Source organism: Balaenoptera musculus, chromosome 1 (genome assembly GCF_009873245.2).
Source record: "Balaenoptera musculus isolate JJ_BM4_2016_0621 chromosome 1, mBalMus1.pri.v3, whole genome shotgun sequence".
NCBI lineage: Eukaryota > Metazoa > Chordata > Mammalia > Artiodactyla > Balaenopteridae > Balaenoptera > Balaenoptera musculus.
The window spans coordinates 19,795,215-19,815,029 of NC_045785.1; the positions used below are offsets into that span (position 1 = coordinate 19,795,215).

Sequence of the window (19,815 nt, forward strand, 5' to 3'; positions counted from 1 at the left end):
GACTTTGCTGTAATGAGTGTTTGTCACACACACACAGGAAAATGGGCAACAGTGAAAAGAAGTTGTTTTCAAACAGGCCTTGTTTTTCTTGGATGCTTTCGCTTAATATCCAACAGCCAAATGTGGAAACTGTAAAAGGAAAGCAAACATTTTTTATTACAGATGAACCCTTATTATATGCTTAATATTGTACACATATTGATTCTGGCTTGATCTTTCGAAACTTATGTTGCCCAAAATGTTGTTTCATCACAAAGGTCTTAGAAGTTCTTTCATAAAATCTGAATTGGAAGATCTCTTAGATAGCTAGATCTCATTTCATATAGCTCTTTACATGGATCATTAATGGTCACCTGGCTTGTGTCTGAACACCTCCAGTGACAGGAGACTCACTACCACATGAAGTAGTTTATGCCGTTTTGCAGACAGTTCAAATTGTTAGCAATTTATACTGCATCGCCCACTGGGCCTAGTTAAATTCTTTGGAGAAGCATAAAAAAAAATATTTTCCCTCTTCTACATGACAGTCTCTCAAGTGTTTGAAGATTGTTCTTAGGTCTCCCTTGGGTCTTCTCTTCTGCAAGCTAAGTAAGTCGATCCTCGGTTCTTTGGTTTTGCCATATGGTACCCTGCCATACAACATCACTGCGTGTTGAGTAGCCTTGGATCACAGAATTCTAGAACCAGAAATCAGAGTAGCTAAAGTTTATGCGGTGTTTTCTATGGATCAGTGCGCTAACATTTCACACATGTTACCTCCCTTAAATCCTTCCAACAACCTAGTGAGATATCTCCACTTCAGAGATCACAGAGCTAGAGGTGGTAGAACCCAGATCTGTCTGACTCCTGAACGTTGAATTTGATCTCATTTCACAAATGAAGGAACTGAGCCTCCCTTCCACCCCACAGAAGTAAAGTGACTTGCCCAAGGGCACCAGCCTGTGGTGGGTGAGCTAGGACTCAATTCAGACCTGCCTCCCAGATAAGGCTGTTTCCACTGGGCCCCTCCCAAAGGGGAGGGATCAGCAGGCTCCTGATCTGTTTTCCTACTTTGCTTAAAAACCAGCTCTCCTCATTTTGGAAGAACGAGCATTTTTTGGACCCTTACTGTGTGCCTAGAACATCTATGTTAAATCAGAAGCAGGGGTGACACCAGTGTGACAAGGCTATGCTGTTTTGCATAAAACAGCAAGAGGAACTCAACACATTTTGTCGTGTTTTTGTGCCAAAACAGTGGTGGTGTTTAAATTTCTTGGCAATACAATCATGAAAAAAATAAACAGCAAATATGTGTTCAGAAAGCAATGGATGACCTTGAGTATACTGCAGTCATTTCAGAATCCATCCTACATGCTTAATCCTGTCATACTACTCACCCCTGAAACATTCATTTTATGGCACCATTTCCCCACGTAAACCTTGGGAGCTTCCCATCGCCTGAAGGATGATTCAAGTGACTCTACCCACCATTCATCCTCCTCTTCACCAACTCGCCCCTGAGCCAGTTGCTTCATGCTTCTCCTGTGTTTGCTCTCAATCCTCCCCTTTCTTGGAATGTCTTTCACTTTCTGTCACTTAGCCACATCCAGCAAATCCTAACCTCCCCAAGCTTGTGACCTCTGCCTCCTCTGGTTCAACTAGCAGCTACTGCCAGGGTTACTTATTTAGTACCTAATAGATAGAGCTGTGCACAGGTAAAGATCCAGTTCTTCTAAGTGCTTAGACCCCTATTTTCTCTGTTTGCATCCACACAATAATCAGAACAGGGGCTTGTCCATGGGAGACTCGCAAAAAAAAGTTCCTTTCTTCATTTTAATAAATGGATGTCAGTGGGTCCTTGTGCCTTGGAAAGCATGAAATAAAATCCATGGTTTATGAAATTGAAATTAAAAGTTGAAAGAATTTATCCTCTTAGCGAAGGCAGAAGACATATGAAAAATTATAAATTGGATTTTTGTAAATCAGTATCTGGGTAAGGATCACTGTAATTTCCAGGAAAACGAAGGATCAGTACATGCAGCTCCTTAAGACCTAGAACTAAATTTTATTTAGATTTGTCTCCCCAGCTCTTCATACAATATTGATCACATATTAGATAATATATTTATGGAGTTAATAGTGAATGAATGAGTACATCTTAATAAAATCATCCAAGGATGGGATGGGTGTTCTTGGGGGGTGGTGAGTGCCCCATCCCAGGAAGTGCTGAGCATGGTCTGGGCAACCAGTGAAGGAATGTCCCTTCCAACCCCCAGTAGTCTGCTTCTATGACATACAATAAAGGGCATTCCATAACATTTAAAATGTCTTTTTGGATGGTTTACCAAAAAAAAAAAAAAAAAAAATCACCCCTGGATTTATCAGCTTTGGAAGTTTGTGTTCTTGCTTTTTAAATGCAAGCTATAAGTGTTACACTGCTGAATAAATAGTTCTACTCAGCTGTAAAAAAAATACATCAGAAGATGAGGGGAGAAATAACCATTCTCCAGTAGCTGCCCACAACACATACATGCTGTGTCTTTGGAGCCAAACTGACAGCGATTCAAATTCCTCCTGTTCCATTTACTAGCTCTGTCATTTTGGACAAGTTACTCCTCATCTGCAGACAGGGAGACTTATTCTTACGCAGGGTTTTTGCGAGGATAAAATCAGATAATGTTGAAAAGCATCCAGCACAGAATCGGAAACAATAGGCTTGCAATAAATGATAGCTGTTAGGCTTACACATTCCTTTGGTTGTCTAAACCCCTAGTAATAAACTTTCACATTCACATGGCAGTTTGCATTTACATAATGTGGTCACATATGTTATGACCCCATTTGGTCTTCAAAACAACCCAGTGAGGTAGAACAAAGGTTATTGTTCTTATTTTACCAGTGAGAGAGGTCAAGGGTCTTGCCTACATCAGACCTTGCAGAATGGTGACTAGAATCCAGGTCTTCTTGTTCCAGGGACACAATCTCCATTTCACCTGCTGCTGCAAGGGGCTAGTGTTGGGAGCGGGGGGTTCCTCAGATTTCCTTCATTTGTTCAGCAAGTATTTATTGCAACTCAAATAATTGAGCTGGATATTTGTCCTATTTGTGGTATCTCTCGTTAATGAGCAGAGTGCTTGGTATATAATAGTTGCTCAATAAGCACTTGTGGAATGAATGGATGGATGAAACCAGTTTTCTGAGTCCTTTCACTGGATTACCCTGCTTCTGCTAAAGGGGCAAGAACACTTGCAGGGGACTGGGAGAGACTAGCTGTTGGGAGAAGCCATATAGAGAGAAGCTGGTGCAAGATGAGGCAGATTACACACAACAACGTGGATGACTCCCAGAATAATTACACTGAGCAAAAGAAGCCAGACGAAGAAGAGTACATGCCATGTGCTTCCATTTATATAAAATTATAGAAAATGTAAGCTGATCTATAGGACAGAAAGCAGCTCAGTGGTGGCCTGGGGATGGAACAGGGTGGAGTCAGGAGGGAGCAGTTTCAAAGAGTCAGGAGGAAATGTTTGGTGGTGATGGATATGTTCTTACCTTTATTGCGGTCATGGTTTCATAGGTGTATAAACATGTTTAATGTATCAAAATGTATGCTTTAAATATGTGCAGTTCATTGTCAAGTATACCTCTAGAAAGCTGTTTCAAGAGGAAGAGGAGGAAAGAGAGCGTGGAGATGAAGGAAAGGGAGACGAGGTCGGTTTTCTCCGTAGGTTCTCTCTGTTTCGCCCCTACAGACACAAATGCCAAGGCCTGTAGTAAGGCTGGTTCTCTGTCCCTTTAGTGGTCAGTATCTTGGCCTGCTGGGTGGAGAAAGGGTTGGCCTGGGACTCAGAAGGACTGCTTCCACTCACAAAGGCATGATGCTGGGCATTAGCCTGCCCTCTGTCGGCCCCCACTTCCCATTTATAACTTGGCAACATGGGTCCCTGCTTGCCCAGCCCACCTCAGCATCAATTGGAAGATTACCTAAGGTGACACACATCAGAATGCTTTGTGAACTGTGAGTGTAGGTTAAAGGGAGGAGGGCAGTGGGATTTCAGGGAATGAGCCCTGACCTCCTTTCTAGCCCAGTCATAACAACAAACAATACAATGTCACACAGACCCTCAGCAGCAGCTGCGTTGTTTGAGCTTTATGTCCCCTGACTAAATAACCCCAGACACCTGCAAGTTTTCTCATGTCCCCACTAGCTCTGATTTCTTCAGCTGTGCCACTCACTCCCTGTGACAACTTGGGTACTCATGGCTCCACTTGGAGGTCCATCAAGTGAGGGGATTGGACTTGCTGGCCCCTGTGGTCCTTCTGGCTCTTGCACTGCAGGATTCCATCACCTTCACGTCAAACTGTTCGCCCGCCCGCTTTGGTGACTCCAGGTGGGGAGGAGACATGTGGCCAGTGACAGTTCTCGCACCCCTGACCCTCAGTGATTTTGAGGCATCAGGGAAATGGGAACCTTTACTACCTCCCCACCCCCCCACCAACACACACACACACACACAGGCACACACGCACACGTGCACACACGCTCACACACACATCTTGGATTTGTTTGTTTGTTACTTTACTCTCATAAACAGCAAGTTAACATATATACCCAGGTATCTTTTTAAGTTCATTTACTCAAAACCTTAGACATTAATAGGTTAAAACTCTTACCTTCCAGAAAGTTTGGTCATTAAAATAGTTAACCACGTGAGGTGACTTCCATATTTTGAGGTTTAAGAGCAAACCTGTTTAAATTCATAATTAAATGTTACACACTTAGATGATTGCATTTGTTATCTCAAAATTAATCAAAATATTATAAGTCAACTATGGTATCTCAACAGAAATCCTTTTTTCTTCCACAACCAGGAGATAGACAAATTGAAGCACTGTCCTTCCTGGACCAGCTTAATTAATTCTATAGACATCTTTCAAAAGGAACTGGCAAGAGCAATTACATCCAAAGGATTTAGGTTACGTAGGGAGGTATACGATAGTCATGGATTAACACACTTCCCAAGACGGAATAGAAGGACCCTGTTAGACCGTGCCCCACTTAAGAGCTGATCCATTTAAAATGCAAAAGCTACCATGGAGAGCGACTCAAATAGCCACCCCTGCAGGTCCATCCTCACTGGTTCCAATAAAGTCCCAGTGACCTCAGCTCAAGATTCCACTTGTTAGGAAAGTAGTTTATAACAACTTGCTTCTGTGCCTGTTCTTTTCAACCATCCCTCCTCCGCCCAGAGAGCTCGGGCCCTATGCCTTCCCCAGTCGCTCAAAGTCTGCCAAATTTCCAGTACATAAAGTAGTGTTTACCTTTCATGTGAAGCAGGGAAATGCCATTGATAGGTTTATCTGTGTATTTTTAATGATGATCAGTCCCAATGTATTAAATAGTAAGATTAACAAGAGTAGGTGTGTGCTTATTTATATTTTCATCTTATAGTGCGTGCCTTTAACTGATATTGGCATGTAGAGTGCAATCAGCACACCTCATTTAGCTAGAATTACTCAGAAATGATCCCTGTCGCTTACATATATTTTCCAGATAGCTGAGGCTTACTCATCTGATGCAAATCCCCTAAAATTATTATATTTTCTTGTCTTATGAGACAACACTGAACACATTTAGACTTTTTTTTCAAAAAAATCAGAACTGTTCCTAGGAACATCCTTTTATGAAATGTGCTGTGTAACCTGGAGAAGGGCTACAGCTGCTGAAGGTTACTGGCCTGTTCTCCAGCAGCCCAAGCTTCTCATGTTCTTGTGACTGGTTTTTAGGAATTTCTCTTCTCCTGCCAGGCTCTCTGCTTTCACTTCTAACTTCTACCAGGGTGACTTGCCTCTAGAAACCTGTCCACGTCTAATCTGCTATTTCTAATCTGCCTGACCTGGGAAACCCCATAACTATGCTTGATAAGATGGTTTCTTAAATAAGTGCATATATTATAGACGGGCTCCATGGAACGGGGTCTCTTCATATGTAAAATGCTTGGCTTTAGGGGGTCAATTTGTTGCCATCTCTTTCCGCTTCCATTGTCCAAGTCCTTTTTTATCACTGGCTCCCTCATGTGGCAAGCAACATGTGAAGAGGAAAGCTGGTTGGTCTTAACTCTTAAAGGAATAATAGGAGTGTCTTTCCTCTATTCTCTTTCTTGGCTTCAGTGAAGCATAGGAAGCCTCCACACGCTGGGGAGAGTGGTAAATGGTGTGAGAGGGCAGGTGTAGGGCTGCCAGATAAAATACAAGATGCTCAGTTACTTTTGAATTCCAAATTGGGTGCCTTGTGTTTTCACTTGCTAAATCTGGCAACCCTATTCAGGGTTGGACTGCCACCATGAATAGAATGTAAAGTGATGGCTGGAGACATTTTTCTTATCCGTATTTAATGAATCACCTCAGACTCTGTCGAAAGCTGAGGCCAATTGTTATGTTAAAGCAATTCTAGCCAATCTCACTCTCTAAAACTCTAAACAGTACTTTCATACATGTTTTAGAGCTGAAAGGATGCCATATGATTAGTTACCATAATCATTTCATTTTACAGAGAAGTCAGCCAATGCCCAAAGTGACATGCCCAAGATCACACAGCTCCTTAGTGTCTACTTATGCTATTTTGTCTCTTATTTGGCATTCACTCCATGCTTAGAGATACAATATATGAAAGTCTAACCAATAAAAGCTGTTTGCTTGTAGAATAACAGTGAACAGTTCTGTACAGAATGCATGTTTTCACCTAGCATGTAAGACTGGCAAATTGGTATCTCCCCAAGATTCTTTGCAGGTCTGTCATATTGCAGAAGCAAAACAACATCAATCCTCTGTTTACAGATTTCTAATGCCTTCCCATCTCTCAGAATGATCTGGCTCCTTGCTACCACTCTATCCTCAACCCCTGCCACTCTCCCCGTCACTCCATCCACATCAGCTACACTGACATCCTTGCTGTTCCCCAAACATGCAATGCATGCTCCTGCCTCAGTGCCTTTGCGCTTGCTGTCCCTTTTCATGGAATGTTCTTCTCCCAAATAAACACATGGTATCTCCCTCATTTTTTGCATTCAAGTCCTTGCTTAAAAGTCAACTTCTTAGATAGGCCTTCCTTACCACCTTTCTAAAAGAGCAGCCCACCTTCACAATAACTCTACATTCCCCCTACCCTGATTTATTTCCCTTCATAGTGCTTCTTACTATCTGACATAGCACATATATATATTTTATTTTATTTTTTTCTGTTTATGGTAAAAGCCCCCTCCCCATCTAGAATGTCAACTCGATGAGGCCAGGGAATTTGGTTGGTTCACTGCTGTATCCCGAGTACCTAAGAATAGTGCCTGGCTCATAGCAGATATTGAACAAATATTTGCTGAACAAAATAGTATTTAGGTGTTCTCAGGGAGTAAAAGGTAAGCTCTGTAGCATAAGGGTCTCCTTGGTTTTCTGTGCAAAATTTGATGAAATCACCAGTCCTGGGCTCAAGAGGCTGCAGTGTCCAGGTGACTTCTGAGGACCTTTCCAATTATGAAAGTTTATAATTCTGTGTTCCTTTATTTTTAAGTCAAGGTCTGGGCTCTTTGCCTCCTTTGGCTGGAGCTGAGGCGGTAGGTTCAGGGGGAATGGGATGGGCACATACACGTCCAGGGATGGGGCAGGTGCAGTCTAGGCCCAGGCCTTGTGCCCTGGACAATGGTGGAAGAAGGGTGGTCTCACACTGACCTGTCAGAAGTCCAGATCCCATACCCATAATGATGGTGAAGCTGAATGCCCCAGAGTCGGTGAGTATCTGGTAGCCAAGCCTAGAAATGACAAAGCAGAGGTGGTCACAATTGGGCATCAGGCTGCAGAGGTCACTGGGGACAGAAAAGACTGCATCAGTAGTGATGCTGTCAGGAAGGGCCACCGGGAGAACAAATGTCCCCTCCCTAGGCAGTACATTCCTGTCATTCTCCCACAAAGCTATGCAGACATGCAGAAGGGGAAGAAGGGATTTCAAGATCCTCTCTAGCTTACTTTAGTTCTCAGACCCCATGAACGATGAACTAGACTAGAAGTCAGAAAACCCAAGTTCAAGTCCCAGTTCTGTCACTAGCTGCACGACCCTAGGCACTTAACCTCTCACAGTCCTGAGTTTCCTCATTAGGCAATTAAAGATGAAGGTTTTATTTCTATCAGGGCGAGATGGAGTATAGCTTGGCCATCAGACCCATTTCCCCTGCCTACCCCCTTGGACATACTTGCCTGTCCTCTCTCCTTCAAAGCAACCCCAGGGCTTCACTTTAAACTATTAAGCGGCCCTTGGAAGACACCTGTGTGACCTTGCAGTAGGCAAAAAGTTCTTAAACATGACACACAGGAGCTAAACATAGAGGGAACAATGATAAATTGGACTACGATAAAATTAAAACTACTGTTCATCAAAAGATACCATTAAGAAAGTAAAAAATCGAGGGACTTCCCTGGTTGCACAGTGGATAAGAGTCCGCCTGCCAATGCAGGGGACACGGGTTCAAGCCCTGGTCTGGGAAGATCCCACATGCCTCAGAGCAACTAAGCCCATGTGCCACAACTACTGAGCATGCGCGCCCTAGAGCCTGCGAGCCACAACTACTGAAGCCCGTGCGCCTAGAGCCTGTGCTCCGCAACAAGAGAAGCCACCCCAATGAGAAGGCTGCGTACCACAACGAAGAGTAGCCCCCGCTCACCGCAACGGGGGAAAGCCCACGTGCAGCAACGAAGACCCAATGCAGCCAAATAAATTAAAAAATTAAATTAAAAAAAAAAAGAATTCCTACAAATCAATTTTAAAAAGTCAGAACACACAACAGAAAAATGAGCAAAAGAACCTAAACAGACATTTCACAAGAGAAGGTATTCAAATGTCCACAAAGCAGGTATGAAAAGTACTCCACTTAATTAGTCATCAGGGAAATTAAAATTAAAACAGTAAGTTTGATGCCTAAATGGCTAAAATTAAAAAGAAGGAAAAGATGGAATGTTAGAAAATATATGGTGTAAAGGAAGCTCTCAGGTTCTACTGCACAAACCACAATGGAAAACTGGAAGTATTCACTGACACGGATTGTATGACTACTGTACAACCCAACAGTTCCACTTCTAGGCATATACTCAACAGAAGTGCACTCGTATGTTCAAAAAAAAAAGTGCTAGAATGTTCATGGCGGCAATACTAGAAGGTTCATAATAGCTCCAAACTAGAAACAACCCAAAAGCTCATCAATAATGGATAAATTGTGCTGTAATCACATACTGGAGCTCTGTTCTGTGTTTTCTTAGATTTTGTATTTGTCTACTCGGCACTCATTTATCACAGGGCCAGACTAATGGCCAAAGTTGTTTACCTCTCTCTCTTGTAAGTCAGCTTTCACTGGAATGCAAAACTCATATTACAAACCCCCCAACCACAAACTCTAACATATGTGTTTCCACTTCCTCCCAAGAGGGGACGCCCCTACGTTCCTCCCCTGCCACTAAGTCCTAAAGATGTAGTCTCTGTTCCCCTCACTCTCTACTGCCTGGTACCTGCATGTGATAAGCTTTCATGTGTCCCTGCGTGAATGCCGTGCCTCTCATTTCCAGGGCAACTGTGAATAACATTAAAGTTTCCTTTCGATGACATTGACCTCTCTGTGTTGCCACTCAGTTGCCTTTATAAATTAAACCCAAGCACAATTCATTGCCATACGCCACTGAAAATGAACAATTTACAGAGATACTCAACGACATGGATGAATCTCACAACTGCAATGTTGAGTATAAGAAGCCAAGCACACAAGAGCAGACCTCCTGTACGATTCCATGTATATAAAGGACAAAAGCAGGCAAAACTGACGGATGCTTTTAGAAGTCAGGTTAGTGGTTACCCTGGGACAGGACACGAAGGAGTTCTGGGTGCTGGTTACCGGGTGTGTCAGAAGTCACCAAGTGGTACCCTAAGGATATTTGACTATTCTGGATGTAGATTATACCACAAGAAAAAAAGTTTCTCAAAAAATTAACAAGAATAAAGGCTAAACCCAAATCTGCTGACTTCCAGCCCACAATTCACTCTACCCTGATGCCATCTGAGAGCAGAAATGGATGAAGTAGAAATCACCATATTAACATTCCCCATGCAGGATGCGCTCCCTGTGCCAGGCCCTCAGCTCCATGGTTTACCATCTGGTTTTATGTGATCCTCACAGCAGGCCTATGAGAAAGTCCCTTTTTCACAAATGGGAGGTCAAGGTTAGGAGAGTGAACCAAGGGTTCTAATGCCATGTGGCTTGGAATGGATGGCTCTTGGGATCCAAACCAGGCAGGTCTGTCTACCCATAAAGGTGGCCAAATTTCAGCACTGGAGGGTTACCTTCACAAATTTGGCCATATCCAAATTCCAGGGATACTATTTGTTACAAATATTTTTCTTTAAATAGACTTTTTTTTTTAACATTTAAATAAATGTATTTAAAAGAAAACCTTGTGTCACTTGCATAAATGAAAGAGACATAGGAGGTAACTGTAAAAAGAGATACAATGAAAACAAAACATTGCTTTACTCTCCCCCAGATGTGGCAGCCTGGGCAAATCTCAGCCTGAGGGTTCCTCTGCAGCTATTTAAACCAGAGGTCAGAGGGTGCTGGAAGAGCGTGGAGACACTCAGCTCCAAGTGGAGATTTTTCTCCCTGATGTAATCAACGGATTGCGTGAGAAGTGAAAAAGAGCATCTGCACTGTGTGATTCAGGGCTCTTTAAGTGTATCTTCACACCACTTAAAATCCCACAATTTGGGTTTCCCTGGTGGCGCAGTGGTTGGGAATCCACCTGCCAATGCAGGGGACACGGGTTCGAGCCCTGGTCCGGGAAGATCCCACATGCCGCGGAGCAACTAAGCCCGTGCGCCACAAATACTGAGCCCACGTGCCACAACTACTGAACCCCTTGCGCCTAGAGCCCGTGCTCTGCAACAAGAGAAGCCACCGCAATGAGAAGCCTGCGCACTGCAACGAGGAGTGGCCCCCGCTTGCCGCAACTAGAGAAAGCCCACACGCAGTAACGAAGACCCAACGCGGCCAAAAATAAATAAATTAAATAAATAAATTTATTTTTTAAAAATCCCACAATTTGTGAAAAATGCTCCATCCAGCCTCCAAGCACAGCATCTGACTCATTTACATTCGCTCACCCAAATAGGAAATCGACAAATATGGTTTGTGGAATGAATGTAAAATCAACTGACTCATCCAATGACACAGAGCTAATAAAGCAGCTGATCCACACTTCCCAGAAAGCGCTCTGACTGCCAGCTCAGTCCTTTCCCCATCTTTCCACTACATCCAGATGCCCCTCCTACGGCGGCAGCAGCATCAGTAACCATCATAAAGAAAGGCGCCATGTGTTGGGTGTTTACTCCATGCCAAGCACTGTCCTGAGCCCTTTAATTATTATATGTTGCTGAATCTTCACAGCAGCCCTGGGACATGGATCTTATTATCCTATTTTACAGATAGAAAACTGAGACTTAAAGAGAGTTTGAATACCATGCCTAAGGTCACACAACTGGTAAAGGTGACCTTGGTCTGTTTGTCCCTGAAGCCTGTGCCCTTTACTTCCAGCAGACCAGAGGCCACCCTGAGAGGGGTCATTGCTGTCACTGTGCCCTTCCCTTTGCCAGGTTCCTGCAGAGGAGAGAGGACTACTTCTTGGTCCTCGGCTGTCTCATCCTGATGAGACTTGACTTGCAGAGGGGTGCTGGAGCCAGCTCACACAGACACACAGGCCGATAGATCTCATCTCTTCTCAACGCCACGTTCAGGGGTCTTACCTTGATGGCTTGAAATTGGCGACAGGGAGAAATCAGCAAATGCTCTAAGTCAGGGCTTTGTTTCCCTGGAGAGCCAGTTGTTAATCCTTTAGCAGCACACTGCTGGTTGACGGTTTTGCTTTGTTTTTTGGGGGGTTTTTTTTTGCTATAGGCCAATAGTTCTCAAACTTGAGCTTGTATGAGAATCACACAGAGGACTCGTTAAAACAGACTGCTGGGCCTGCCCCCCGATTTCTAATTGTGTGGGTCTGGGGTGGGGTATGATTTGCATTTCAAACAAGTTCCCAGGTGATGCTGATGCTGTTGAAAGCCACTGTTCTAGGAGAGCCACAGAATCACAGAATTTGGGGGATGGAAGGGTAGGCGGTCCAGACGTTCCAGGTCGGCAGCCCACGGGCAGAATTTGGCCCACACAATGTTTCTAATGATTTTGAATCTTTTGCTAATGCTTGGGAGAGTACATGCATAACTCTGGATTTCTGACTTTTGAAAAGTCATTAGATCTGGCAACACTTATCCTGGGACCCTGCATGGTATTAGCTGCCTGGCATTGAAGAGCAAATGCCCATAGTTTCCTCCCCTCACCGGTTTCATTTTTAACCTTACCTGCCTGGTCCCTACAGGTATCTGAGTGTAGGACCCTTTTAGGTCAACCCCTCATTTTACAGAGGGAAACTCAGGAGCCCGGAGAGAGGAAAAAGCTTTGCTGAGAGTCACACAGCTATTGAAACAGAGGCAGGCATATCATTGGAGTCCATTACAGAGATGCACTGCTTCACACAGACCATCCCCTCCCCACCCCCAAATGGGACCCTCCTCACCCCCAAGCAGCTTCATGGAGGTATATCTCACCTGCTCATAGAGGATTCCTATAACTTGGGGCTATGGTCGTCTCTGTTGTTAGAACTGAGGGACGCAGACCTCCATGATTTCTTTGAGATACCTCCACAACAATGAGCTCTCATCACCCACCGCAGGTGCTCATAACCTTTACAGCCAGGTTTCAGCCACATGACCTTGGACAGCTAACTCCCCCGAAGTATCATTTCTTAGGGAAAGCTAATAATACCTCACCAGGTGGTTGTGAGGATTGACTGAGATGATGACGTAATGATTTTAGCATAATGCCTAGCATTTAGAAATCAGTCAATAAACAGTACTGATTGTCATCAGTAATATTATTATTGTTATCACTAACTCAGTTCATCTGGAAAAATCTATCCCTGTGCCCAAGTCACTCTTTCATTACATGTGAGTCACATTCAGAAGATAAACAACTGCCCCCCACTGCAAAAAAAAAAAAAAAAAAAAAGGAAAGAAACACGAAGATAAACAACTTCCAGAAGGTGATGGCCAGGCTTCTGATCATTGCTGTCCATTGTCTGCGGGGCACAGGACCTGACTCTGGTCCAGAGACCCACGGTCCCACCTCACTGTGTGACCTTAGCCAAGCTCCTTCCCTCTCTGGGTCTCAGGGATGGGCTGTACTCAGCATTTTCCTACATGAACATATCAAATCCTCTTAACCACACAGTACCTGGCCTCAAGTAGCATCCAACAACCCTATGAGGGGAGGAATTATCATTATCTTCATTTACCATCGGGTGACAGAGGCTCAGAGAGGTTAGGTAGCATGGCCCAGCTAGTAAGAGGTCAAGACCCCACAGCACACTTCACCACAACCTAAATCACCAGGGACTGAAAAACAGGCTCAATTGGCTTGAGCCTGATTGCCTGTTCTGTCTGCATTTCAGGAGGACTCAGGACTGTCTGCCTTTGCCCTGCACCTAAGCTGCCTGCTTTAGAAAGAAGTGGCCTGGACAGGTGATAAGTCCATACACAGTAGGGGCTGGGCAGAATTTCAGAATAAATTGGCCAATGAATATTCACTGAGGTCTCTGACTGCCCGGTCCTGAATGTAACCCCCCCCTTCCCCGGCCAAGGGCTCTGGGCACACTCCTTCCTGAGTTGGATGGGGTGATAAGGGGCTGAGCCAAGTGACCTACGTGGAAATCTTGGTCCACTTGACCTGAAGCGCCATCAGCACAATGTTGGTGATCCCTCCGAGTAGACCCGGCAAGCCGAAGGTATATTGCACGCCGTAGGCGTCATGGAGGTCCAGCATTCGTTGAAGACACACCTGGGGGCAAACACCATTATCAGCAGATCTGCATGTTGGACCGATACTCCTTACCTACCCTTTCATAGACCCTTGGCATCCAGGGCATCCAGGGGGATGGGCATTAGGACTCAACTAAATAAGTGCTTCTCAGATTTGAATGTGCACTCACAGCACCTGGGGAGCTCATTCAAATGCAGAGTTGGATTTAGTGGGTCTGGGGCCTGAGATTCTGTATTTCTAGCAAAGTCCCAGGTGACACCAATTCTGGTCCATTGTCCACACTACTCACATTTGGGGCTGATAATTCTGTGTTATCCTAGGGCCCCTCCTGTGCACTGTAGGAGGTTTAGCGGCATCCCTGGCCTGTGCCCTCTAGATGCCAGGAGCACCCCTCTCCCAAGTGTGTCAACCAAAACTGTCTCCAGATACTGTCAAATGTCCCCAGGGGCTGATTGAGACCCACTGGTCTAGACCAAACCTAACTGCCATCCAAGAGACTACATGGCTGATTAAAAGGAAACAATCTGACCACACCTCTGGACGCCCAGTCAGTACTCTTTCCATTTCATCACTTGGCCTCCCAGATGGCCGGGAGCCAACAGATGTGGATACCAATGCAAATTTGATCAGGCTAGTTCCCTCCTTAGAATCCTCTTTGTCTTGGGAATAAAAATTCAGGCTCTTGAACTCGCCCAGAAGGTATTCCTGAGCACCTGCCATCTCTCAAGGCTATGGTGAGAGGCACACTCCCTGATGAACTTAATGCTTCAGCCCAAAGAACATCTTTCCATTTCCTGGTTGGGTCACATGCTCTTCTCGCCATTGAGCCTTTGAACACACTGTTCCTTCTGCCTGGAGTACATTTCCCACTTCTTTCCCTGGCTAATATTAGTTCTTTGTCAATGCTCGGGTAAGACGTTCTCTGCTCTGGGAAGCATTTCCTGACCCATCTCAGGCCAGCTTAGATGTGCTCCAGTAGCAGTTAACACACTGTGTTGCGTTTATTTGTCCATTTCCTTCACTACACTATAGCTTGGGAAGCAGGATGACTGTTAAAACAAATGTGTTGAATGAATGAATGAATGAATGAGTGAATGAATGAATGAAAAAAAATCAGTGAATCATCTTTGAATCCTTCCTGCAGTGATAGACTCAAGGAACCTGAGGCACAGAGAAAGTGACGGACACTGAGCCTCATGATACTTGTGATACATGTTTTTTGGCCATGCCGTGCGGCTTGTGGGATCTTAGTTCCCCAACCAGGGATTGAACCCGGGCCCTCGGCAGTGAAAGCTAGGAGGCCTAACCACTGGACCGCCAGGGAATTCCCGTGATACACGTTTTGCTGAATATGTCCTACTTTCTTCAGAGGATCTCAAAGCCAGAGGAGATAAAAGACATGAGCTTCCACTCCAAAGATGAAAAGTAGACTACCCCATCTTTTGGTCAGATCAAACTGTTGGTAAGTTCTTCCTTATTTGGGATTGAAACTGCCTCCCTGAATATCCACGGTTCATCCAAATTCATCTTCTTGTGTCACCCAAAAGTCTATTCCTTTTTCCTCCATCAGGTCTTCACACCTATGAAGATCTGTTGCTCCTAAATATTTCTCTTAGAAGTGTGTGATAACAAATCGGCTATAATGGAGCATTCTGATATTACCAGTATATGTTGAATATTGAAGGAAGAAAAATCCATCCACTTAGAAGAAGAACTAAATAATCAGAAGTGGACGTGACCTAGATTATCAGCCCAGCATCCCTCTTTTGAGTGCTGCCCTTCCCACCCCCATTCACATGGTTCATGGACAGCAGACGTGCATGTATGATGTGTCCTACCTCCCACCCAGCCAAAGATGGGCACATTATCCAAGTTAGACCAAGGAGCCCCTTCTCCAAAGAATTTGCAACTGGGGCCAAGAGATTTCACCTGGCTGCTTTCTTGAAGAGAAAGACGACATTCCACCGTGTGGAGTAGGAGAAGAAGAAGGAAGTCTACAGAGTGAGAATAAAGCAGATGTTCAGGAAAAGCAAAAAAAGAAGAGCAGGGACTTCTTGGGTTCCCCACAAGACTCGCATCCCTGGTGCCAGCCTTTCCTGGGCTCCCAGCAGCATTCCTGTCCTTGGGTTCGGTGATACCCCAGTAGCCTTCTAACAAATCCCCCTTATTCCTGAGCAAGCTTGAATAGGTTCTGATACTTGCTCCCCAGATCTTAACAAATGCACCACCCAACCTGGGTGAGTCCCTCACCCAAGCTCTGAAGCTAAATTGAGAAAGTGCCAACGGCTGCCTAATGCAGCCCTTGCCACTACAAGATGGCCCGCCATGTTCTAGGGGCCTGGACTCTGGTGGAAGCCAAAGCAGCAGGTGTTCGTTGCCCAGCTCCTTACCTGCAGGTACTTGGCTCCCCAGATGGAGATCAGCCCAGCCACGAGACCCAGCACCATGGCAAGCCAAGGAGAAGGGATCAGGTAACAGGGGGCGCCCACAGCCACACCTCCTGCCAGCACCGCATTGTGGATGTGAGTCTGCAAAGCAATAGCTTGTGGGTGAATGAAATGACACAGAGAGGACAGCATCTCTCTAAATTACTTGGTAAGCCGGTAGCAAGACAACAGTGTAACATCTTCCCTGCTTCTCTGATCCTGAAACCAGCCCCTCCCCTCTGCAGGGAGTTCACCAACGGTCTTATCTCACCCCACTTCTCAGGCTCAGGGAGCAGTCACTCTGATTGGGAGTCATTTAGCCTGAAAGTGCAGTTACTCAGGATCCTAGCCATGCTCACACTTAGCTGTGATGTGTCCTTGGGCACTTAACCACTCAGTGCTTTCACTTTGTCACCAGAAAAATGGGGTTTTGATTGTATCTACTGATATGGTCATTGTGAAAATTGAGTTACCATATATAAAACTCTGAGCCCAATGCCTGGCATAGAACATGAGTAAATGCCCCCAAAATATAAGCCATTATTATTGTTTTCTACTATTATTATTATTGGCTACTTGGTGCCTATGTCACCCTGTATTATTGGACCCCATCCCGAGAAGCTGGCCCTTGTTCCTGGGTCATGTCTCTGCTCTGACCTTCATTCCTCTAGAACTGCGGCCTTGCCCTGCTCTTATGCTACTGCTCTCTGCCCCTCTCAATTCTACCCAGATCTTGGAGCTCTGGGCCCTGGGACCAGCTTCTGGGCTTCCCTGACCTGATGCCTACACCTGCCTCCCTGGATGTCCCTACCTTGTCTGATCCTAGACTCCCTGTGACCATGGAGCTCACCTGTGGGGACCCTCACCTCCCCTTAGTGCTGTTAACCTGTCATCCTTGGCCACCTTCTCTCCCCTTCACCCCTGCCCCCTACCCACCCCACCCCCCACACCCCGATCTGTCTAGACTTTTTCCCATCATGTCTGGCTGGCTGACCTCATGCCCTGATCATCATGGGACCTTGTTTTGTCTTTAGTCTACCATCTCACCCATCTCTCCCCCGAAAACTCACACACAGACTCACAGCTACGTTGACAATAGCAGCTAATATTTGCCCAGCACTTATTCCACATGAAGCCCTTCACGTGCATCATCTCTCAATTCCCACCTTTACATGTGAGGGAGTTGAGACTCAAAAAGTTTAAGTGGCTTGGCCAAGTTCAGATGGCTAGGGGAACAAAGTTCTTTACTTCTGATTCCGTTTATTCCATTCTTGAAAGTTCTTGGGGGAAGGGGAGAGGATGCCTCATTCTACCCGTTTTTCTCTGCTGACTCTTGCTCATGGGAGCTGGTTTCAGTAACTAGCAGAAATGGGGTTCAGACTTGGATTTGTTTGATGTCAAGGCTGATAGATTTAATCACTCCCCCCAGAGGGCCTTTGCTCATTTGACAGTCTCCTATGTTTCAGGCCCATTTTGACAAGGCAGTGCTGATGGGCTGATGCCCCACGATGCTGCAGACAAGACCCCGTCACCCGATATGCTCTTTCCCGACCTGTGGCGCTGGCACTGAGGCCGGCGGGTGGGGTGTGAATATGTGTGTCAGGCCTAGAAGACCCAAGTGCTGCCCAAGGGAAAGGCCCCCTCCTCACCATGTTGATCTTCCCTTGAGGGTGAGCCAAGGCTGACACTGAGATGGCTGTCACCATGCTGACCGCAAGGGCGTAGTAGGTGTTGAACAAGGCCTTCTTTTTTTCATCCGGAATGTCCAGCAGAGCGGAGTTGAAACTCGGCCAGAACATCCACAAGAAGAGGGTGCCTGGAGACCAGAGAGGGTCAGTGGCCGGAACCAGTATTCCTGCTCCAAAGCCTGAGCCAGGGGGACTTCAGACAGGAGAATTCTGGACCTGGCAAGTCTCATCTCTGTCACTTTCTTGCTCTGTGACTTTGGGCAAATCATGTCTCCTCTCTGAATTCTTAAGCTGGTAGGGCCCAGCTAACATACTTTACAGGTAAGGAAACTAAGGTCCAGAGAGTTGAAATCACCAAACCCCAGGCCTCCTGACGCTGGCCTTTGATGGCTAAATGCTTATTTTCAAAAATTAATGGGATGCTTTCATTTGGCCCAGTGGCCTGGTATTCAGTTGCCTGCTGGCGATCTCACTGCCTGATTTCCTTCGTCTAAGCCTCTCCCAGCCTCTAAGTTCATCACTTTTACTGGAGCTCTTCAAACTATTGATACACCCTTATTACTCGTCTCTTCCCACTCCCGTTCTTTCCTCCACTCCCAGGCCTGGCTTTCTTCACGTGTCCAGTTCTCTGCTTTGAGGACAAAAGGATTGGATAACCTTATCTAAACTGAGATGTAATGAGCCTCTCCTCTCCTTTGGATATTAATGAAGAGAAGTTCCCTAGAGGGGAATGCTTCCTTCAAAGATGTGAATTCATCAGATACTACTTGAGGAAATGGATCATTACCGAAGGGCTTCAGACACCCAGAGAAGTTTGGAAAAGGAGAGAGATTTTTCTGCAGAGCCCTTTTGGAGCCTCTTGCCCACCCCAGATCTGAGCCCACCCACGCCACCTTGTCCTCACCCAGCATGGCGAACAAACTGGGGCTCGTTGCCGTCTGATCTTTGTCCTCCGCTGCATTGGGCAGAGGCTTTGGGAGGCAGCAGGCCACAGTCAGCCCGAAACAGGCCGCAAACACGTGGAGGTACATCATGCTTATGTGGTTGTCCATCTGCAACAAAACCCAGCGGGAACAGTGAGTGTCAGCATCTTCTGCCCACAGGGAGGGAACCTCCCGTGTTCCTTGGAGAAAGTTCTGGCTTCATGTAGGAGGCGTGACTTGAAGTCAGGAGGCTGACCCAGCCCAGCAGCCCCCCTTTCAGAGGAGTCCCGTGAGTTGCTGTGTATTTATTCCCGACAGGTTTCTGGTTGGCTTTATTTATTTAGTTGGCTGAGTCTTGTGGCTTGCAGGATCTTAGTTCCAGGACCAGGAATTGAATCCAGGCCACAGCAGTGAAAGCGCCAAGTCCTAACCACTGGACTGCCAGGGAACTCCCCTCTGGTTGGCTTTAAACACTTTTGGCTGAAGTCCACTTAGGTGGGGGAAGAGCCACACGGACATGTACCCCACTGCTTCCTACATTTTGGCAGAATTTCAAATTTTGCGCAGAGTATGAGTGATATGATCTTTGCAACATGAAGCAGCCAGAATTTTTATAATACTGAACTAAAGTGTTCAGAAAATTCCAGCTATATGCTAATTTTGCTTTACGAATATCAAATTTAGTAACCCTTCATAACTCACTTCGTGGGCTACTGGTAAGTCCTGTCAGCTGTGCCTTCAACAAATGTCCAGATTTGGCAGAATTTTTACCACCATGCTCCACTGACCCCCACCTTGGTTTAAGCCACCATCAACACTTTCCCAGATTTTTGCAGTAATCTTCTAACTG

General features: G+C 45.6%; 1 protein-coding gene across 1 annotated transcript in view; it reads right to left on the bottom strand.

Moving 5' to 3' along the window:
• Nucleotides 1-102: 102 nt before the first annotated feature.
• Nucleotides 103-19,815, bottom strand: part of RHCE (Rh blood group CcEe antigens) — a 35,970-nt gene continuing 16,257 nt past the window's right edge. Inside the window, exons 4-10 of the mRNA XM_036873221.1 lie at nt 18,947-19,094; nt 18,004-18,170; nt 16,319-16,456; nt 13,813-13,946; nt 7,702-7,781; nt 4,654-4,727; nt 103-129 (exon numbers count right to left, since the gene is read on the bottom strand). Of these exons, the coding sequence (XP_036729116.1) occupies nt 103-129; nt 4,654-4,727; nt 7,702-7,781; nt 13,813-13,946; nt 16,319-16,456; nt 18,004-18,170; nt 18,947-19,094 (768 nt within the window). The remainder of the gene's footprint in view (nt 130-4,653; nt 4,728-7,701; nt 7,782-13,812; nt 13,947-16,318; nt 16,457-18,003; nt 18,171-18,946; nt 19,095-19,815) is intronic.